The sequence below is a fragment of the Carassius auratus genome, chromosome 19, assembly GCF_003368295.1.
Source record: "Carassius auratus strain Wakin chromosome 19, ASM336829v1, whole genome shotgun sequence".
In the NCBI taxonomy this organism is placed as follows: domain Eukaryota; kingdom Metazoa; phylum Chordata; class Actinopteri; order Cypriniformes; family Cyprinidae; genus Carassius; species Carassius auratus.
This window is the reverse complement of record NC_039261.1, coordinates 11,229,729-11,250,231: the sequence shown is the minus strand read 5'-3', so window position 1 is coordinate 11,250,231 and position 20,503 is coordinate 11,229,729. Positions and strand designations below refer to the sequence as shown.

General features: G+C 36.2%; 1 protein-coding gene across 1 annotated transcript in view; it reads right to left on the bottom strand.

Moving 5' to 3' along the window:
• csmd2 (CUB and Sushi multiple domains 2) overlaps positions 1-20,503 on the bottom strand; it is a 280,903-nt gene that overhangs the window by 118,712 nt on the left and 141,688 nt on the right. The window contains exons 6-10 of the mRNA XM_026288864.1: positions 14,074-14,186; positions 12,345-12,422; positions 9,233-9,320; positions 7,334-7,458; positions 1,620-1,741 (exon numbers count right to left, since the gene is read on the bottom strand). Coding sequence (XP_026144649.1) covers positions 1,620-1,741; positions 7,334-7,458; positions 9,233-9,320; positions 12,345-12,422; positions 14,074-14,186 — 526 coding nt within the window. The remainder of the gene's footprint in view (positions 1-1,619; positions 1,742-7,333; positions 7,459-9,232; positions 9,321-12,344; positions 12,423-14,073; positions 14,187-20,503) is intronic.

Genomic DNA, 20,503 nt, shown 5'->3' with positions numbered 1-20,503 from the left:
AACTGGACATTAAGCTTGAACGGATGTTTCTCTTCACTCTTTGTGAAGTTAAAATAATTTATGACCAACTGTAATAATATTTCACAATATTACTGTTTTAACTGTATTTTGAATCAAATAAATGCCTTCTTGGTGTGCATAAGAGACTTCTTTTGAAAACAAAAATCTTACAGGCCTAAACTTTCGAAGAATAGTACATTAGTACATAATTTCAACACCAATTTAAACTTTTTACACACACACACACACACACATACATATTATAAGGTTTCCCATTCATTCCTATATTTCCTTTAGACCATTAGATATTTAACTAATCTTTAACTTACTCCCGAGAAGTTAAACATGACTAAAGTTTTTGGCAAGAAGGTTTGGTGTCTGTAATCCCAGCAGTTCTCCTTAAACATTCCTTATGCATCGAGAAATGCTTAATGATGTCAAACTCTAGCTAACTGTGATGTGAAAGGCTTTAACAGCTGCCGGGATCCCTCCACACAGTCTTTGGCTCAGGCGGCAAACCAGCTGCAGCGAAATCAAAAGCTCATTGTCAGGTACATTTCATATGGACCCCGGTTCTGCCTCGGCCTCGCAGCTAGCCTCACGTCTTTTCTGGGGTACTATTGTGTCAGAACGAAAACAGAATTTCATTACGGTTGTAAAGAGCAAATACAGCAACGTTCCATCTTCATCTGTGCCCCGCTCTCCAGCTGTGACAGTGTGAAGCAGAACTGTTCTTTACGCACAGGATGAAATAGCGCATTGGGCGGCAGAGAAAGAGCAGGGGGCACTGAGAGAGCCGCTCTCCCCTGTTCCATTTGCCCTCCATCCCTCGCTCTCCTTCTCTCCCAACTGAGTCATGGTGATGAGGGGAGAGATTTGTAAAGCCATTTATTTGAAACTAGATAACGAAAATCTGGCAAGCGAGTAAGAATATGGCCTTGAACTCGACGCCAAAGTCATGACACAGACAGCACCAGTTTTTGTCTCTGCTGTGGTATAGCTGCTGGAATGTAGTTTTAGTTATCTTCCATTCTCCTATAATATAACCGTCAGTGGTTCATTTATTTTTATGAGTGTGTAGATATCTGGATATTGAACATCATCGCTCAATATCTGTGTATCCTTTCCCCTGCAATTATTAGCAGGTCCACATGGAAAATGTGCCCACAGAAAACTCTTCAAATTTCCTTAGGAAAATATTCAAATTTACCCGTTTATTTGTTTGTTTAATAGTTTGGTTAATTTGAAAATGCCTTTAGTTTCCAATAAGATTAGCTCTATGTTGTGCACTAATTTCAAAAATTTGGGATGAGCAAGATAAGATATGTAAATTTATTTTTATCACTTTATTTAGAAAAGACACACTCCATTGTATAAAAGTGACAGTTAAAAACAAAAACATGTTTACTGAGCATCAAATCAGAGTTTAAATCAGATTGTACCCTTAAATCAGAACAGAAAACGTGAAAAAAAAAAAACAGTCTATGGGTTTTGCCTGGGCCTAATTATTATTTCCCTTCAAATGTCATTCTCTAATACTCAAGTGTGAAGCAATGCATGCTTCCGCAGTGTGCAGAGATCACATGAATACACTAGGCATGTTTCTTGGAAGCACTTACCTTGGAGGGATCTGAAGCTGTGATGATCCAGGTGCAGTTAGAGTTGTTGTCATACTGTACTGGGAAGTTTGGGGAGGTGATGATGCCGCTCGGGCCACGGAGCTGACCGCCACACATAGGAGCTGAAAGAAGAGAGACAAATCATGCAGTCCCGACTCTTCAAGGAGTGAAACATCTCATCTCTAATAGATTTGATGCTTTTAAGAGGACAAAAAATAAATAGAGTTAAAGACCACCACAGCACCAAATATTACAGTTCTCTGAACAACCGAATAGAAATAAATGTTATTGCACTATATTGAAAGTCACCGATACTTCAAACATGGATGGGGGGCAGCTACAAAAACAAACAGATACAAAATAATATGTAGCAATGTTAAATACTTAAAATAATTGTTTGCAAATTTACAGAATGAATTAAGAATCAACTACAAGACTACAAGGTGGTTTTAAACTGATTTTCAACTCCATCTATTGAAATTACAGAACATGACATAATTTTAAATATATTTTATAAAATAAAATATTTAATATTAAGTTAAGTAAAGTTAGGTTAAGGGATTTAGTTCAGCTCCAGGAAAAGTTTTAGTTTTAGTTTATTTTAATCACTAAACCTAAAACGAAAAGCAAGAGGACCACAAACACTGCTCAGTTCAACAGATAAACTCACAAGAACTATTTTTCTAGATATCACTCACACTATACCCTATCCATACCACTTCCAAAGGTTGTGATTGGCTTGTGGGCCTACAGACGGAATCTTAAATTATTAAAAAAACACACGTATACAGGCTTATCCTTCGGCTGCAGTCAATATTTCACACTTGATTATTGTTACCTATCTCGGGTTGTTGGTTTTGACTGGAGCGACGTGTGACCTGAATGTTCAATGACCTTACCGATGACTTGTTGAGTGCTTGACTTTTCTGTGACTTTTCCGTGAGTTAAAGCGACAGTCTCGTGGCCTCCAGGAGGACTTGAAATACCACCTCGAATGAAAGCACTCGATGTCTAATGAGAAGGGAGGGCACAGCCAGCGTGTTTGCACTAAATGAATGTTTCTGCAGGTCTGGGACCAGCTGGAGCTTTTAATGAGCTATGTCTGAGGTGAGCTCCTCAGGGCCTCCCCTGCCACACACACACACTCGCAAAGTTTCCTCAAACACTTTAAGGTGGGCTGACATTAAAGAACAAAAGTCTTTGGAAAGTTAATTAACATCAGGGCCGGCTGACCCTGATTTTCACCTTCAAAACATAATGTGTTGTCTGCAGCTTTCTGCTTTAAAGGTTTAGGCTTTTAATTACAGAATCATTGATAGCATTTTTGTAAATCATCATACATATCGGGCTGAAAGAAATTCTCAATGAGGGAACTTCTGGGATCATCCTAACTAATATTTTGGGCATGTATAATTATAATATGAGGATATAAAAATACCAACAAATAAAATAAAAACAATTCATAATTAGAAAAAGATCCTGTTTTGTTGTAATTTGGGTTTCACACAGAAACCTACCTACAACGCTCTAGAAATTCTAGAATTCTAACTATTAACTAGCTGCTTATTAGCATGCCTATTATTAATATACTGGCTGTTTGTTATTATTTACATATTTTGCATTACCATATTCTATATTCCTTAATCTTACCCAATACCTAAACTTAACAACTACTTTACTAACTATTAGTAAGCAGTAATTATGATTTGATTGAGGCTAATTTTGTAGTTAATAGTTATTTAAAATGGACCTTAAAATGAAGTGTGACCAATTTAGATAACATTGATATCATTAGATAACATTGTAAAAAAAGTCCTTATTTGGTTGCCACACACAATTTTCTGCAACGTTATGGAAATGTAAATTTTTGGTAAAAAACGGACCAAATTCTAAAAACAAAAACAAAAATAAAATTAACTGAATCATTCCGTTTAAGCTCACATTTAGTCGTCACACATAAGCTTACCTGCAAAGTTCTTGTTTTGTTAGCAAATAAAATCAAATGAAATAAAACACAATAAAATACAAAAAAATAAAATAAAAACTAAATCAAATAAAGTGCAAGTTCTTTTTAGGTCGACACCTACACTTAACTGCAACATTCTGTAAATTTATAGTTATTGTCTATAAAATAAAACAAAATGACGATTAACTCACATTTCAAGGTATTATTAGACTGTCACACCCACACAACATCTGGCGTTCTGGAAATGTTAGTTAATGGTTTTATATATACATATATATATATATATATATATATATATATATATATATATATATATATATATATATATATATATATATATATATACACACACACACACACACACACACACATTAACATTCTGTAAGTTGTTATTAGGCTATCATATAAGATAACCTCCCTGCAATGTTTTGGAAATGTTAGTTTAGGGTTCTAAAATTAAACACACAAAATGAACATTCTGTGAGCTGGTCTCAAGGAACTTTGTACCAAGATAATGTTGAAGGGACTGCAGGGATTATAACTCAAAATCAATAATAAACCAACATACTCTTCAATATAATAATCAGGCTATTAGAATATAGTACAGTGTTATGAGAGGGGGTCAGCTGTGAAACAGTCCAAGTGCATTTAAGTTGAAAGGACAGTGTTGCAATAAAATAATTGTTTCAAGTTTACCTAATCCAGGCTGAATTTGACCAAATTAGATTCAGGGTAACAGTTCCAAGAACCTGGATTTCCCAATGCACACTTCAAGTGTCAGCAAAAGCCTGTGATATACTGAATGACATACTGGGGAGTTAAAAAAAATAAAAAATAAATAAAAATTAAAATAAAATTAAAATAGACAGGGAAGAGTTACTTCAAGCCACTGGACCAACAAGCAGCATTAAATGCCCGTTAAGACTTCAATATTCAACAAACAAAACTCATTCCTCATGATATATTATGTATTTCAGGTTCTATTCAGGACTGAAGATTGATTTGACTTCCAAAAAAGACACAAATGTATTTTATAGATTTCTTGTGTAAGTCACAGATCCTTTAAAATACTGCAAATCACAGAAACAACATTTCTACACAGAGAGAGAGAGAAAACCTCAACGACACGCTATTATTATTGGACTTTTTATGTTAGTATTTATGTATTTAGCGGCAATGATTTATGAGCGCCATTACTAATTATTCTTCTGATTCAGATTTTCCTGGAGCATGCAATGAAAATGGACCAGTTCTAAGTAATGGCCTGGCATTTTGTTTGTTAAATCAATGAAACAACACAAATAATCATTCTCTACATTAGTAGTGAAAAGGAGCAAGTGATGAAGAAACAGGTTCTGGGGAGCAATAGTTAAATATCAAAGCTTTTCACACGAGTAATGGGGCTGATAAGGGAACTTGGTCCACCTGGTGATTCCGACAGTTTCCCAATTCCAGGTTCATTTTCCCTCTTTCCACAAGCCCACAGTGATGTGCCAAAAACTGATCGTTAAATAATCAAAAACAAAGGCAACTGGTGCAATCCATCACAAAGCTGTCCAACTAACTTTCTCCTGAAGATTGTTAAGCCTGAGGGGTCCATGGTGGCAAAGACCACTGGTGGTGTTAGAGACGGGATATGTAACTCTAATGAAAGACTAATAGTTCAAAGAAATGAATCGATATGAAGTAGAAGTGAGCAGGTAAAGCTAACACTTTATGTGTGTGAGCCTGCTGATGTGGAGCTAGAGTAAGAGAAGCTGTGTTCTGTAGGACAGTCTCAATGCTCCACATAATATATCAAAACAAAGTTTATTACTCAAATGACATCTCAAAAAACTCTCTATGATAACATGTAAATGATAAGATGTAAATGCATACTAACAAAATGCAAAGGGATTATTATTATTTCTCAAGTTCTCATGATCAAGAAAATCAATCAATCTTTTTTTTTCAATAGCTTTAAATATTTTTTAGATTTAAAATAACTATTTTCTATTGTAATTTAATTTAATATGCAATTAATTCCTGTGATTGTAAAGCTGAATTTTCAGTATCATTTATCCAGATCATTAGAATAGAAATCTTTGAATATGCTGATTCACGGCTTAAGAAATATTTCATATTGTTATCAATGATGAAAACAGCTTCTTCAAGTATGCGAGGAAGCCATGGTACATTTTTTCAGGATTCTTTGAAGAATAGAAAGTACAAAAGAACAGCATTTTATAATTTAAAATGAGAAACCTTTTAATAAATGAGAAACCTTTATTTATTTCCAAAACAAAGAATGAATTAAAAAAAGAATCTTACTGAGAACACTTTTTTTATGTATGCAATAAATTATAACTATTTAATATTAAATGATCAATAATACTAATACTACTACTAATAATAACAATAATAATCAATTATATTAAAAAAATACAACTAAATATAACTATATAACATATATATATATATATATATATATATATATATATATATATATATATATATATATATATATATATATATATATAACATAAATATATATATATATATATATATATATATATATATATATATATATATATATATATACACACACACACACACACACACACACCCATATATATATATATATATATATATACACACACACATATATATACGCAATGATAAACAAATACTTTATATTTTCAGCTTTGGGCCCCATTGTATATTCTCTTAAGGTACTATACCACTGACAAGTGGTGCTGCATGTAGTTAAGATGCATGGCGTTTGTACCACAACTAAATGCCAGACTCACAGTCCAATTTATGGCATAAGGCAAAGGTGGCATCGTGGTGGACAGCATCTCTCTGGGGATGTGACAGTTGCTGCAGGAATGAAGTCCTGGGGGCTGTCCTAGCCAATCAAAGTCAGAAATTAAGTAAGGCTCAATAAAGTAATTAATTGGAGCCTGGTGAGGCTAAATAAGCTGATTACTGGCTGAGCGATACCATCTCTTCCTCCTTAAGAAATCTGCTTTAGAAATCTGTTGTCATCCTCTCCATTTCCTCCCTCACATCTCTTGCTTCCTTTTGCTCATTGTACTCTTTCATTGTCAGGTCATTAATCAAAGCCCTTTAACTCTACACTGAGGTTTCAAATAATTCGACCATTTGTTAAACAAAAGGGATAAATGATAAAATGATAAATTTGCTTGTTGTAAATATGGCATGAGACTTTATTAGGGGCACATAAATGGGGTTAATTTGCATAAGTTAATTTAGTTCAGAGGCTCTAGTTTGTTCTGATTGGGTCATGAACAGCAGGAAAAAAAAAATGCATTTAACCATAAAATCAGGAAACAAACTACCAAACTACCAACTTTTAAAAGGAAGTAGAAAATGCTACCTATATATTCCATCATAGGCCTTAATCTGTTCAGCCTAAAATATATATATATATATATATATATATATATATATATATATATATATATATATATATATATATATATGTATATGTATATATATATATATATATATATATTTATGTATTTATTTATTTATTTTATTTTATACAATATAGTCGAATTAGGAAGATGCCAAAATGGTTAGAATGTGTAACGAAATGAAACAAAACGAAAAACAAAATGAAACAAAACAAAGCAAAACAAAACAAAAAATAGTGTGTTTAATAATTTGATTACCTTGTGAACAATTTTTATCAAAGGTAAAACCTGGAGAAAAAAAAGAAAAAGATGTGTCCACAGTGACGTACCTCTGCAGATAGGCCGGTCATCACTCCAGCCAACGTAACTGTCTGTAACTCGCAGACAGGTGATGCTTTTAGACCCCTGAAGCTCGTAACCTTCGTCACAAGAAAAGTGCACGGTAGCACCCCGCCTGCAAGAGGGAAAGACTATTATTTTGCAAGAATACATCTATACATTCTACATTATGTACATTCTGTACAGTCAGTCAGTCATTATGGCAAAATAAATCTCTACAGGCCCCCGATGTGGAAGTTTATTTAGCGATAATTAATGGCCTGCTGCACATTACCCTACTTATTTCATGGCTGCTTAGCAAATAAATAAATAAATGGACATTAAATATTGATATTAGTTGAAACGACTGAATTTTGCGAGAAAGAAAGCAACCACAGAGTGCTACGAGAGCCATGAAACTAGTACAGGAGACTGATAGTCGGGGATAATGACCAATTATGCAGTTTATCAGTCATTGTATGCAGATATCTGACTGCAGAATGATGCGATTAATGAATCAGATTCAACTGGGTTTCATATGCAATTCTATTAGCCTCCTTTGGAAAAAAAAGAGAGAGGGGGAAACTGTGCAACTGTGCAAAATGCTGATGCCAGATGACTCGAGCCTTTCGCAGCAGTTCCCAACCTCTCACATGTGAGCTGCTATCTGTTCATGACTAAATCAAATAGCACGTCAGCATAAATACCCCCTCGCTCCTGCCCAGCAGCAGTGGTCCCGTCCGATCTGGGTAATGGACAGCCTTTGGGCAACTGCGATGTGCGCTTCCATTACCTAGCCGCTGATGAAGGGGTGCTCAGGTAGCCGGAGCTAAGAACATTCCAGTAAAAAAGTTTCGATTGTCTTTCACTTCCCCGCTGCGATTGCCCTGAGAGCTAGTGAGTGTAAAACGGATTGTCCTCATTTGTCTGTGTTAGAATCCTCCGGGGCGCTGCCATTCACCCCGCGGGGGGATGCTGACAGCCTAACTTGCACCGCAGGCAGCTATGTAGCAACACTGTTCCTGGAAATGACACTACTATTGCTCTGTCCCCACTCAATTAAATAGGTCCGGACCTCGGTCTCATTTTCAATCTCCTTCACTCTCTGTCCTCTTTTTCGATCATAAATGATGGTTCTCGCAGGTCATTCCTACTGCCCCCTTCATTTGTGTCTTAATATGGTGAATGAAATGTTTTAAAGGGACAGTTCACCTAAAAATGAAAATCCTGTCATTAATTACCCGCATTACAAACCTGTGAAACCCATTAGACATTCATCTTCGTAACACAGATCCCAAGAGATTTTTGACCCTGTATAGACAGCAACACAACTACTATGTTTAAGGCCCAGAAAATTTTGCCATTTTGCAATTTCCCAAAATCTCACATATTGTTTTTTCTCCTGTTATGTAATGTTATGTACATCATGTAATAAAATACATTAAGGTACTGAATAACCTTCCTCTCTTTCTCTCTCTCTCTCTCTCTCTCTCTCTCTCTCTCTCTCTCTCTCTCTCTCTCTCTCTCTCTCTCTCTCTCTCTCTCTCTCTCTCTCTCTCTCTCTCTCTCTCTCTCTCTCTCTCTCTCTCTCTCTCTCTCTCTCTCTCTCTCTCTCTCTCTCTCTCTCTCTCTCTCTCTCTCTCTCTCTCTCTCTCTCTCTCTCTCTCTCTCTTCCTCCTTCCCCTTTTGTTGTGACCTTTGGGAGCCCACAGCCCATGTTTATGCTGATCAAATATCCTCCCTGAGCCCTGAGAATTAAAAGGCCAATGAGAAATTAAGCAGGTGCCCACCTCCTGCATCTCTTGCTATTCATCATCCTGGCATTACAAACACTAAATTAACTGCACTCCTCTTCCCTCTCTCCTCTCAGTGGACTTTTTTAATAAGTAATCCATAAACTCATTTCTCACCTGAAATCAGAGCCTTTTCTTTTGCCCCTCTCTGGGATTCCTGGGTCTGGACACATGTTGTGTCCTTGCGCCACCCCCATCTGCGATACTGCAAATGACGAAACAGGGGAAAAAAGTTGGTATTTATCAAACAGCCCTTCTTTTCATTTTTCTCTATAACATGGATGTCATGAGACATGGATACCCCCACTTTTCTTTTCTTTTCTTAAACATATTAAATGGTTATATACTTTTATGAATCTTGTCTCAACATTTGCAATGTTCATTCATATGATGACAAATATAGCTTTTAAGTGAACAGTTAAATACTTAAGGTAAATACTTAAGGTAAATAAAAGGATTCCACAAACTTTTTGGTGAGTTGAACCCCTTTGATGTAAAGTTCACACTTCAAAAATTTAACAACTTATTTGCATGTTAATAGTTCTTTGATGATGGTTAATTGACAATAATGTATAATGTAGGTAAAAATAAATGAAAATTATAATTTAATTTATGGTCTTAATTTTTTTTTAAGTATTAATTAATGAAATTATTATATGATTTAGATGTACATTTTTATTATTCATCATAATCTAATTGAGGCAAATTGAGTGGAATCATTCAACTCATAGTTTATTGCTATCGTGACATCCCTTCAATTCAAAATATAGGCTTATACATAATTCATATAATTATATAGTGTAATTCAGATGTGCATACTTTAGCTGAGTTAACTGATTTATTATTTATCCTAATTTTCATATAATATTCACAGAATTCATAACCCAGAATAACTATTTCACATTTGTGTTTCACATTCAATAAAATAAATAAATAAAATAAAATAAAAACCACACAAAAAAAGAATACAACTATTACATTTTACGTATCTGAAAAAAAAAAAAAAAAAAAAAAAAAAAAAAAAGATGACAGTGAAGATAAGCTTACTTCAAGAAGGTTCTTGACATAGGTAGGGTGCCATCCTACCCTTTTTCATTATTAAAAATGTTGTGCACTATTAACTAAATTATTATGTTTCAGTTTAAGTCCCTATACTGAAAGATGCAACATCCTTGCTAAACCTAATAAAAAAATAAATAAAAAAAAAACTGCTCTTAAAGGGCTGCTTCTTGCCCTAATACTTTTGTTGGTAAAAAATAAATAAAAAATAAAAATAGGCCACATTCTGCCTAAAATCTAAGATTCTTATTGACCTGCTGCATTAACGCAGCATCACACTTAGAACTGTGCAGTTGGCCTGAACATCGGCATGGATTTACCTTGTGAAGAGAGCAAGGCTATCTATAAGTGTATTTGAATGTCTACAGAGCCTGCCCAGGAGGTTTATTGAATGAACAAAAGAATCAATCAAGCCCTCCTCAGAATGCCAAGATATTTTCAGACATCATTATGCGAACGAAAAAGTTTCTCTGGCATCAAAACACACGAGCTCATCCAGCCCCGCAGGAAGTGGATGTGACACTCGGGGTCAAGGAGGTTGGCCTCAGCCTCGCTTTCTGCAATAGGTAGCTAGGAGGCAGGAGAGGATAGTGAAGGGAAAACCTGAAGTGACACATGTTGATTGGCCGAGGCGCGCCGGGGTGCCGGCACTCATGCATATTGATGTGCGACAAAAGGCCAAACTTGTCAGCGCTGCCGTTGAGACACTGCCGGCCACGGTGATGGCACTGGGATCCCTGATGACACCCTCAATGGGCACATGCTCACATGGGCAGGCTGACATTTTCTCACAATGATGCAGAGGTAATAGAAATGTAAATAAAGACGGCATAACAGCAGAAAGCAGGCTGGAGAAGCCTCTCAGCACACAGTTCTATTACCCCTCCTCAATAAGATTTCCCTTTCTCTGTTTGCCAACAATGAAAACAGTAGCTTATTTTCCCTCCCCTCTGGCCTTAGGGAGAAAAATAGCTCCATTTGTCTACAACTGACATGGCGTAGAATAAAGATGAAGTTAATGTTCAAGGTTGTGTGCTTGTGCCAAGCGTGAGGACATGCTGCAAGTGCCACTGCTTTCACCAATGAGTGGACAATCTGAATGCTGACAGTGCTTAAAAACCTTTTCAACACTTTTCAAAATGTTTTGGATGTATATTGTTATATATGTTAAGGTCAACCAAGATTTCAGTTGTGAATGTTTTGTTTTGGTTCGCTCATGCTTGCTTTTTGCTTAAACGACGTAAAAAAATATATATATTTAACACAGTGGGCGGAGCTAGTTGGCCACCCCATTCATTTTTCATTGACGACAATTGTGTTTATTTAGATGCAGGATGTTCATAAAACATGATACTTTTCAGACGTGCACTCCACTTCCCCTCTGCGACAGGCCCGAGTCAAACGAGCACGGAGACGGTATAGGTCACGGAGAGTCGAACCACAGTGAACTGCGGTCACATGAGATGTTGTCAGGTCATATGTCAGTAAAAACTAATTTTCCTGTCCTGTCAGCCGTTAAACTGTGCTCGTAGCGCATGCTCTTCAATTGCATGCACAAATGCACACTGTGAGAAAATCCGATGCGTGTCAGATCCGCATCACGTTCAGTGGAAGCAGCCCTTAAAGTAATAGCAGGGAAAAAAACTAATAACCCATCTGCTGTGATGTCTGTTAATCAAAGAACAACATAAAATCACAGGAAATCAATAACTATTATAGCTTAAAGATTCATCTACTGTAGATTTAATTTACAACTGTTTAATACACTAAGGTATTTATTATAATGGGTTTATGTGAAGATTGTTTTTAAGTTCACTTAAATTAAAGCCTTTTTTTAAGTCTAATAAATGTACAAATTGGCAGCTCTCAATTACTCTAATATTCAATGGCTGTAATGTTGATTTTTCTTTTATTTCAGTATCATTAATGTAGTACACATACTGTTACCATTCCATAAAATGGAACAAACTGAGATATAGCATTCCTGTAGCTCAAACAGTAGACTAGCAATGCCAAGGTCATTGGGTTTAACTCCCAGGAAATGCATGAACTGATAAAGTATGCCTTGTAGGCAAATCACTTTGGATAAAAGCATCTGCCAAGTGCATGAATGTAAACGTAGAGTTGATTTAGGAAAATGTCCTTCATGTACATGGAAAGGTTGACTTACAAACTGATATCTTGCTGTGGTTGTCTTTACTTGGCAGCATCTTCACCCCTCTGGACTTCAGTTCTGTCATCTTCTTCACTGGAAGTCAAAAGAATTATAACATGTTTATTTGAGAGGGGGAAGGATTAGGAAAAGCTGAAAACAAAAAACAAAAAAAAACTATAATCACAGGTCAGATGCTTGCTAGGCATTACAAATCATGAACCGCATTGTAATTACAATTACAGTCTTTCAAAGAAGCTGTCATTCTTGAGCAAAAAAGCCTATTGTGTGTGAACAAAGCACAGCGTGTTTGTTGAAAAAGCGACAAAATAATGCCAGCACGCGTTCATACGCACACACAGCTAGTCATTGTTTTCTGTTACATTGTCTCAAAGCTCCGGCACTTAAATGCTCTCAAAAGAAAATCAGCATTTGGATAAGCATTTGTAATGGAGATATTTACCATTCGCAATCAGCTGTTTCAGCAAAACCAAATAGTAACAAGTCCATTAAAATCAAGAAAACGGATTAAATAATATTCGCAACTACTTAAAAGGTGAAGTGTAATTTTATTTATTTATTTTATTTTTATTTTGGCCAACAGAATGGCAAAATAAATGTTTTAAAACAGGTTGCAAAACGTATTTTCAACTCTGACTGACAAACAAAATATATGATTTACTATGCAAAAAAAAAAAAAAAAAAAAAGAAGAAGAAGAAGAAGAAGAAGAAGGAAAAAGGATCAGTTACCAAAATAGCATAGAATTGGCACGACAGATAGACAGGTATGTTGCCAAAATAATATCCAAACATCAGAGTGTATTAGATCAACATTTTGTTATTATTGGCTCTATTTGGGACATTAACTGTGAAAGACTATGAGAATGTCTTTCTCTAAAAATCGCTTTACCCTCTTCTCTCCATTTCTAAAAAAAAAAAAAAAAAAAAGACTGAGAGGAAGCAAAGTAGCTTGTTATGTAAAGAGTGTCTTCTCATTGGACTTTACTCATTCCAGAGCATTTCACTAAAGGTTAAGAGAGGAAGGGAGGTAAAATAACAGGAGAGAGGTCAGTGTGAAATCTAATTAAGAGCTTAGCTCCCCTTTCTTTCTTCCTGATACTCTAACAGTATTTATTTATCAAACTCCAGCCCTGTAATCCCATCCCATCGCTCTGATCTGCTTATGGAGGAGGTGAAATTCCTGCAGATTCCGTCTTTGTTTCCCATAGCTGAGCTGACTAATCCCGTTCCTCTCCTCATCTCCTTTGAGTGGTGACCTTTGAACTTGAGTGTGATGAGAGTGCCGCTAGTAGCTCAGCTGGTGTGTGTGTGTGTGTGTGTCAGGAGTTGGGGGTATTCATGACCTTTAACTGACTTAATAACACTTAACCAAGATGATTCAAATAATATGACTTTAATTCTAACCGCAGACAGGGGAAAACTCTGCAGGACACACAATGACTGCTGAGAGCAGTTGCAGTAGACCTCAATAGCATCTCTGCACTTTTTGACAGATTTTATGCACTGACTGTGGGGAAAATCTCCAAAAAACGGCTTTAAATATGGTCAAATGTGTTAACACTCATGTTCTTATGTCAATGACTTAGGATCCTGTGTAGACAGTGTTGTAAATAAGGTCCGGCATATCCCTAGCCTTTCACTTTCTCCATCTCTTCCTTTTCAGTCTCTTTGGTCTTGTTACATAGACAAAAGTAAAGGCACCAGTCCCACGACAGCCATCTCTTACCTTGATACTGAGCACTGAAGCCTTTCAGTTTATGGTTTCCATCAGATGTGAAGTGAAGTCTCAGCCAGTTCTTGCTGCTGATGATGGGTGATGGCAGGTTTGGACCAGTAAACCTGGAATATTGAAGAGAAGAAAGGATTTATGGAGTGTAGTTCACTCTCTTTTCTCTTTCTCGGTGGAACACTAAAGCAAAGCAGGCAATTACAACAAACTGAGATTTTCAAGCTTCAACAAAGCACCATAAAAGTTGTACAAATATCTAATGCGCCATATTCCACAAAATCTGAAACAGTTCGATAGCTTAGTTTGATGAACAGACTTGGAGATCCTTTTTTAAAGCTTGAAAGCTTTAGGCCCCATTTACTGTAACTATATCTAGCGACCATCACAGTCCTCAGAAGTTCTCCCGTTGACAATGACATTTGAGTTCATGATTTTAATGTTGCTGTTTCTTGTGGCAGACTAAATGAAGAGTAATGTTTCTTGTGGCAGACTGAAGAGTAATCCGAGTTTTATACTGAAACTTTCCGTCTAAAAGTCCTTCCTTGGTCTTATCCATATTTCTTTGCACGTTGAACACACATAGGCCACAACTGGAAATAAAAAAATAAACTGCAACCGCGTTAATTGCGTTATTTTTTTTTTACGCGTTAAATATTTCAAATTAATCGAATGCGTTAACGCGCTAATTTTGACAGCACTAATATATATATATATATATATATATATATATATATATATATATATATATATATATATATATATATATATACTGTGGTGCTCGAAAGTTTGGGCACCCCTTGCAGAATCTATGAAAATATGAGTAATTTTCAAAAAATGAGAGAGATCATACTAAATGCATGTTATTTTTTATTTAGTACTGTCCTGAGTAAGATATTGTGCATAAAAGATATTAACATGTAGTCCACAAGACAAAAAATAGCTGAAATTATTAAATAACCCCACTCAAAAGTTTGGGAACCCTTGGTTCTTAGTACTGTGTTCTGTTACCTGATGATCCTCGGCTGTCTTTCTGTTTTGTGATGGTTGCATTAAGAGCTGGGGGTGAAAACTTTTGAACATGATGAAGATGGCCAAATTTTATATATATATATATTTGATATATATATGATATATATATTTGCTCAATAACAACCCACCTGCCTTAAGCTGAGATGTACCAATGCTCAGGTCTTGGGATTGTCCGAATTAGTGTTAATTACTCAGATAAGACAAGCGCAGTAGGGCAGCTTCTTTATTGTAGTGAGCGTTAAGCGCATAAGCTGAGAAGAAAACAGAAAGTTGTCTGACAAAGAAACGCAAGTTCATTCTTGCAGTATTTACCAAATGTCAGATTTGGCTCAACAAGCTCTACAAGCACAAAGAAAGACAGACCTGCAGAGGGAGGGAGAGAGAAAGAAACAGATGCATGGGGAGGTATGAATAGTTTACAAGAGCTTAGTCCACGTTTGCTATTTATTGCACATCTGATGCAATGAAGTATTTTTTAACTTCTCCAGCTCAGAACGACTAAGCCCACCAGCGCTGAGGGAAGGGGATAAAAATGGGTCTGAGTCACTAGCACTATAACTCTTTTTGCAAACGAAATCATTAACATTTAAATGACTGCATGCAATATGTGTGTCTGCTGCTTATGCTGTAATGGCTTAGTCACTTCTTATTTTTTTGGAGAAGACTCTGACCAGTGATTTTCTAATGTATTTTACTCACAAGCCATCAACAATACAACACAGCTTGTTTGAATACATGCAGACCCTGATTAAATAAAAACTAATTAATTTTCATTTAATTATCTACATAACCTAATATAAGTCATAGCTCAGTGTCATTGAAACATCTGCTAGAAAAGTCATTTTTGGCGATTGCATATGCAGCACATTACAGTTACTTGTCACTACACTTTCACGACCAGCACTTGAAACTAAATACGACTGCCAATATAAACATATTTCAGTGCTCAACATTCTTAGCTATGGTGGCCCAGTAGTGCACAACACAATGAAATCTCCACAACACACACTACAAATAGGATAGCACTAATTTAATTGTGTTGTGCTAATCTCGAAGTGTTGTGGCTTGTTTTCATTGTGTTGCGAATAGGGATGCATCAATCCGATACTCAGTATCGGTATCGGCTCCGATACTGACATTTTCTGCCGGATTGCATTATAAAGCACCATAAAGTCAAAGACAAAGTTTTCTGAATATGTACAGTAAGTCATTAAATTCAACTTCACGTAAACTCTTCTCTCCACTGCAGCTGTCCTCTATACAGCATTCAAACTGCGTTTCGCGTTACGACAGTCAAGACGATAAAACTATCTCCAAGAGCGCACAGTAACTGAAATTTAAAACTGTTAAAAGAAAAGGCTCAATAAACTATAGCACATATTTAATAAACTACACATCAATATCTCTTTCATTAGTGCTTTGAACTTCTCCATGTGGAGCACTGCATCCTATGAGTAATAATCTAATGTATAACACAGCAATGGAAGCAGCAACATATGATAGATACAGTGGGTGAAATATTTATTTGATCCCCTGCAGATTTTGTAAGTTTGCCCACTTACACAGAAGTGGTCTGTACTTTTTATGTAAGGTTTATTTTAATATTTAGAGGCAGAATATCAACCAAAAAACCCAGAACACATTATATAAAGGTTAGAGGTTAAACATTGATTTGCATTTCAGTGAGTGAAATAAGTATTTGATCCCCAAGCAAAACAAGATTTGTACTTGTTGCAGAAACCTGTTGGCAAGCACAGAAGTAAGACATTTTTTTTGTAGTTGGTCACCAGGTTTCACACATTTCAAGAGGGATTTTGATCCACTCCTCTTTACAGATCCTCTCTAAATCCTTAAGTTTTCTTGGCTGTCATTTGGCAACTCGAGGTCCTCCACAGATTTTCTTCAGGATTGAGGTCTGGAGACTGGCTAGAACCCTCCATGACCCTAATGTGCTTCTTCTTGAGCCACTCCTTTGTTGCCTAGGTGGTATGTTTCGGATCACTGTCATGCAGGAAGACCTATACATGACTCATCTTCAGTACATGGCCCCTTTCATTTGCCCCTCAATGCGATGAAGTCGTCCTGTACCCTTAGCAGAAAAACTGCCTCAAAGCATAATGTTTCCACCTCCGTGCTTGACTGTAGGGATGGCGTTCTTGAGGTCATAGTCAGCATTTCTCTTTCTTTAAACACGGTGAGTCGAGTTAATGCCAGAGTTCAATGTTGGTGTCATCTGACCACACCACTTTCTCCCAAGTCTTCTCTGAATCATTATATGTTCTTTGGCAAGCTTTAAACGGGCCTGTACATGTGCCTCCTTAAGCAGGAGGACCTTGCGGGTGCTGCAGGATTTCAGTCCATTGCGGAGTAGTATGTTACCAATGTTTTGTTTGGTGACTGTGGTCCCAACTGCGGTACCACCTTTCTCATGACCATCCTTACCCCATGAGGTGAGATCTTACACGGATCTTCAGACTGAGGCCGATTGATGGTTGTTTTGTATTTCTTCTATTTCTGAATAATCGCACCAACAGTTTTATCTCCTCACCAAGCTTCTTGCTGATGGTCTTGTAGCCCATTCAAGCCTCCTGCAGATCTACAATCTTGTCTCTCACATCCTTTGACAGCTCTTTGGTCTTGCCCAAGGTGGTGGGAGAGGTTGGAATGAAAGATACAGATTATGTGGACAGGTTTGTAGGGATCAAACATTTATTTCAATCACTGAAATTAATAAATTCTAACCTTTATACAATGTGTTTTCTCTGGATTTTCTGTATGATATTCTGTCTCTATCTGTTAAAATAAAACTGTAAGTGTGCAAACTTACAAAATCAGCAGGGGATAAAATAAACATTTCCCCAAACTGTAGGACTCCTTAATCTATCATATGCTGCTGCCTTGATTACTGTGCTATACATTTAAAAGAAATTTCTTTTAATTTTAGAATTTATAATTATATATAAACACATTCACTTTTATTTGTATTACACTAAATAATGTTATTTCACTAAATGTTTAGATTTTACATGCATTCATGATTTTCTAGAATTACTTTTGCTGCTAAATTATCCACTACCCTGGTTTATAATAGTATTTCTTTTGTCACAGATTATGATTATATCTTTTTTTCAGTTTTTATTTTTTATTTTTATTTTTTATTAAAATGAAGTAGTCAATACTAAGTAGATTGTGTTTAACACAAAAGAGTGACGATCAGGTCAACACATAAGTATTGAAATTCTACAATGATAAAAAAATAAAATAATAATAATAATTTAAAAAATAAATAATAATAATAGTTAGTTAATAGTTAGTTAAACTTTTTAGTTAGCTGCACTATTTAAATATTTCAAAACAGGGGCAGACTGGGACCAAAAAGTGGCCCTGGACTTTCTGGCCCACAGCAGACCACCACATCATAATGCATCCCCCTGTTTTGATGTCATTTATTAATTTAATATTTAAGTAAACAGTTTGGGGATTGTAACCAATAGGGCAACTAACTGATCCTCAGTTTAAAAAAAAACAAACAAACAAACAAAAAAACCTGTTTGCAGCAGCTGTTCATTTAGTGACTCCTAGTGAGCGATACATGCTCATCACGACACAAACATTCTCCTAGAACTCACACTTTGCATTCAGTTAACAGATCCATACGAATCATGCATGCAATAGAAGTTTATAAACTTTATGTGCCTTACAGATGAACTTGAAGTCTTTATTCATTCGAGATGTTCAATAAAACACCATCGTTGGCTCTGTAAAGTTCATTTCATAAAGTTCTTTTGAGTCAATCTTTTAAAATAATAATTTATTTTGTTAAACAAAACCAGTGTGGAAACCGATGGTTCACAAACTGGACAGATCTGAGGTGCAGGGCTCGTAAAATCATGAGCAAGATGTCCCGGGGCTATTGTGTTTTCCAGTCGGGCTCCAAAATATAACACCGCCCTGAACGACGGGCTATATATGTTTCAAGATATGCAATGGAGTAGACCAAACTAAACAGGGAGGGAGGGCAAAACACACATGCAAACAAAACACACTCCTTGTCGGCCACACGATCGACTCACTCATCTATTTGAGTAGAAAAGAGATGTAATATTATGATTTCCATCATTTAAAAAAAATATATATATATATATATATATATATATATATATACACACATTGGCCAGTGGCTCACCAGGAAAAGATGGCCAGTCCGTCCCGGTATAACTATGCAGTGTCTACATGCCCATTACTGAATGATTCACATTTTAAAATTCTAGTATTTCCACACACATACAACAAGACACCCCCTAAACTACTTTGTGTGCACTTTAATAGGAAGAGGCTGAAAGCCGAAAGAGCTTTTTCATTACAGATGAGCTGGATTTAGCCACATTGTGTTTAAGATGGCAACCAAGAGAACTAGTGCAGAGCAAAACTGTTTATTTTCAAGCACATCCCACAAGAAAATGCCATCCTACTGACAGCCCAAGAATGTGCTTTACCCATTTTTCATTTTCCTGCACAACAATGACAGTGGTCAATGAAACAGTTAGTCTAATCGGAGTGAATAAGTTCTCTTGCACTGTTACAGTGAAAGTATATTCCCACGAATATCAGGCGCGTGAACCTGTTGTAGTGTCAATGCTTGATGCCCAAGGGTGTAATCATAGAGAATGAAGTGTACCACAGCGCTACTGATGCACCGGTGCTTGTCATAATGCTGTGATGTTGAGCAGCAGGGAATCACATAGTCCTATTTTAACACACATTAGTGCAGTTGGGGCTCATTAACTGAAACAGGCCCAGTGCTCTCACGGGACGCAGGAACAAGACTGACAGAACATCTCCGTCAGGCATCTAGGGGATTGGCCAACTTGCTCTCCTAGGACCGTTCAGCTCAACTGTGCTGAAACTTCAAGAGAAGGACATGGTGATGGTATCATTACTTTGATTGGTAAATTTACAGCTATGGCCATCTACTTGACACTCTAAATACACTAACATTCTCTCATCCAAGTACATACACAAAACCAAACATTCACTATAACTACTGTTTGTTTTTGAGATAACATCATTCAGCTATGATCCTTAAAGACAAATCACTTTAACATAATAGTTCAAATTCCAAATTAATTAAATATGGGTCAGTTTGACCCCATTTATTGAGATTATAAAGTGATAAAAAATATCTACTACTACTAAAATTAATTTTGACACCATGTATTCAAACCACAACATATGCTGGGTGTCCATGGTGTAACCCAATCACTGACTAAACAGTGTCCCTAAAACAGGTCACAGGTAAACCGTGCCACCCTATGTAATGCTACAACCATCTTCACAAAAACTGATGGGCATGAAGATGGTGAGAACAAGATTAATGCCTTCCACAGAATCAATCAAC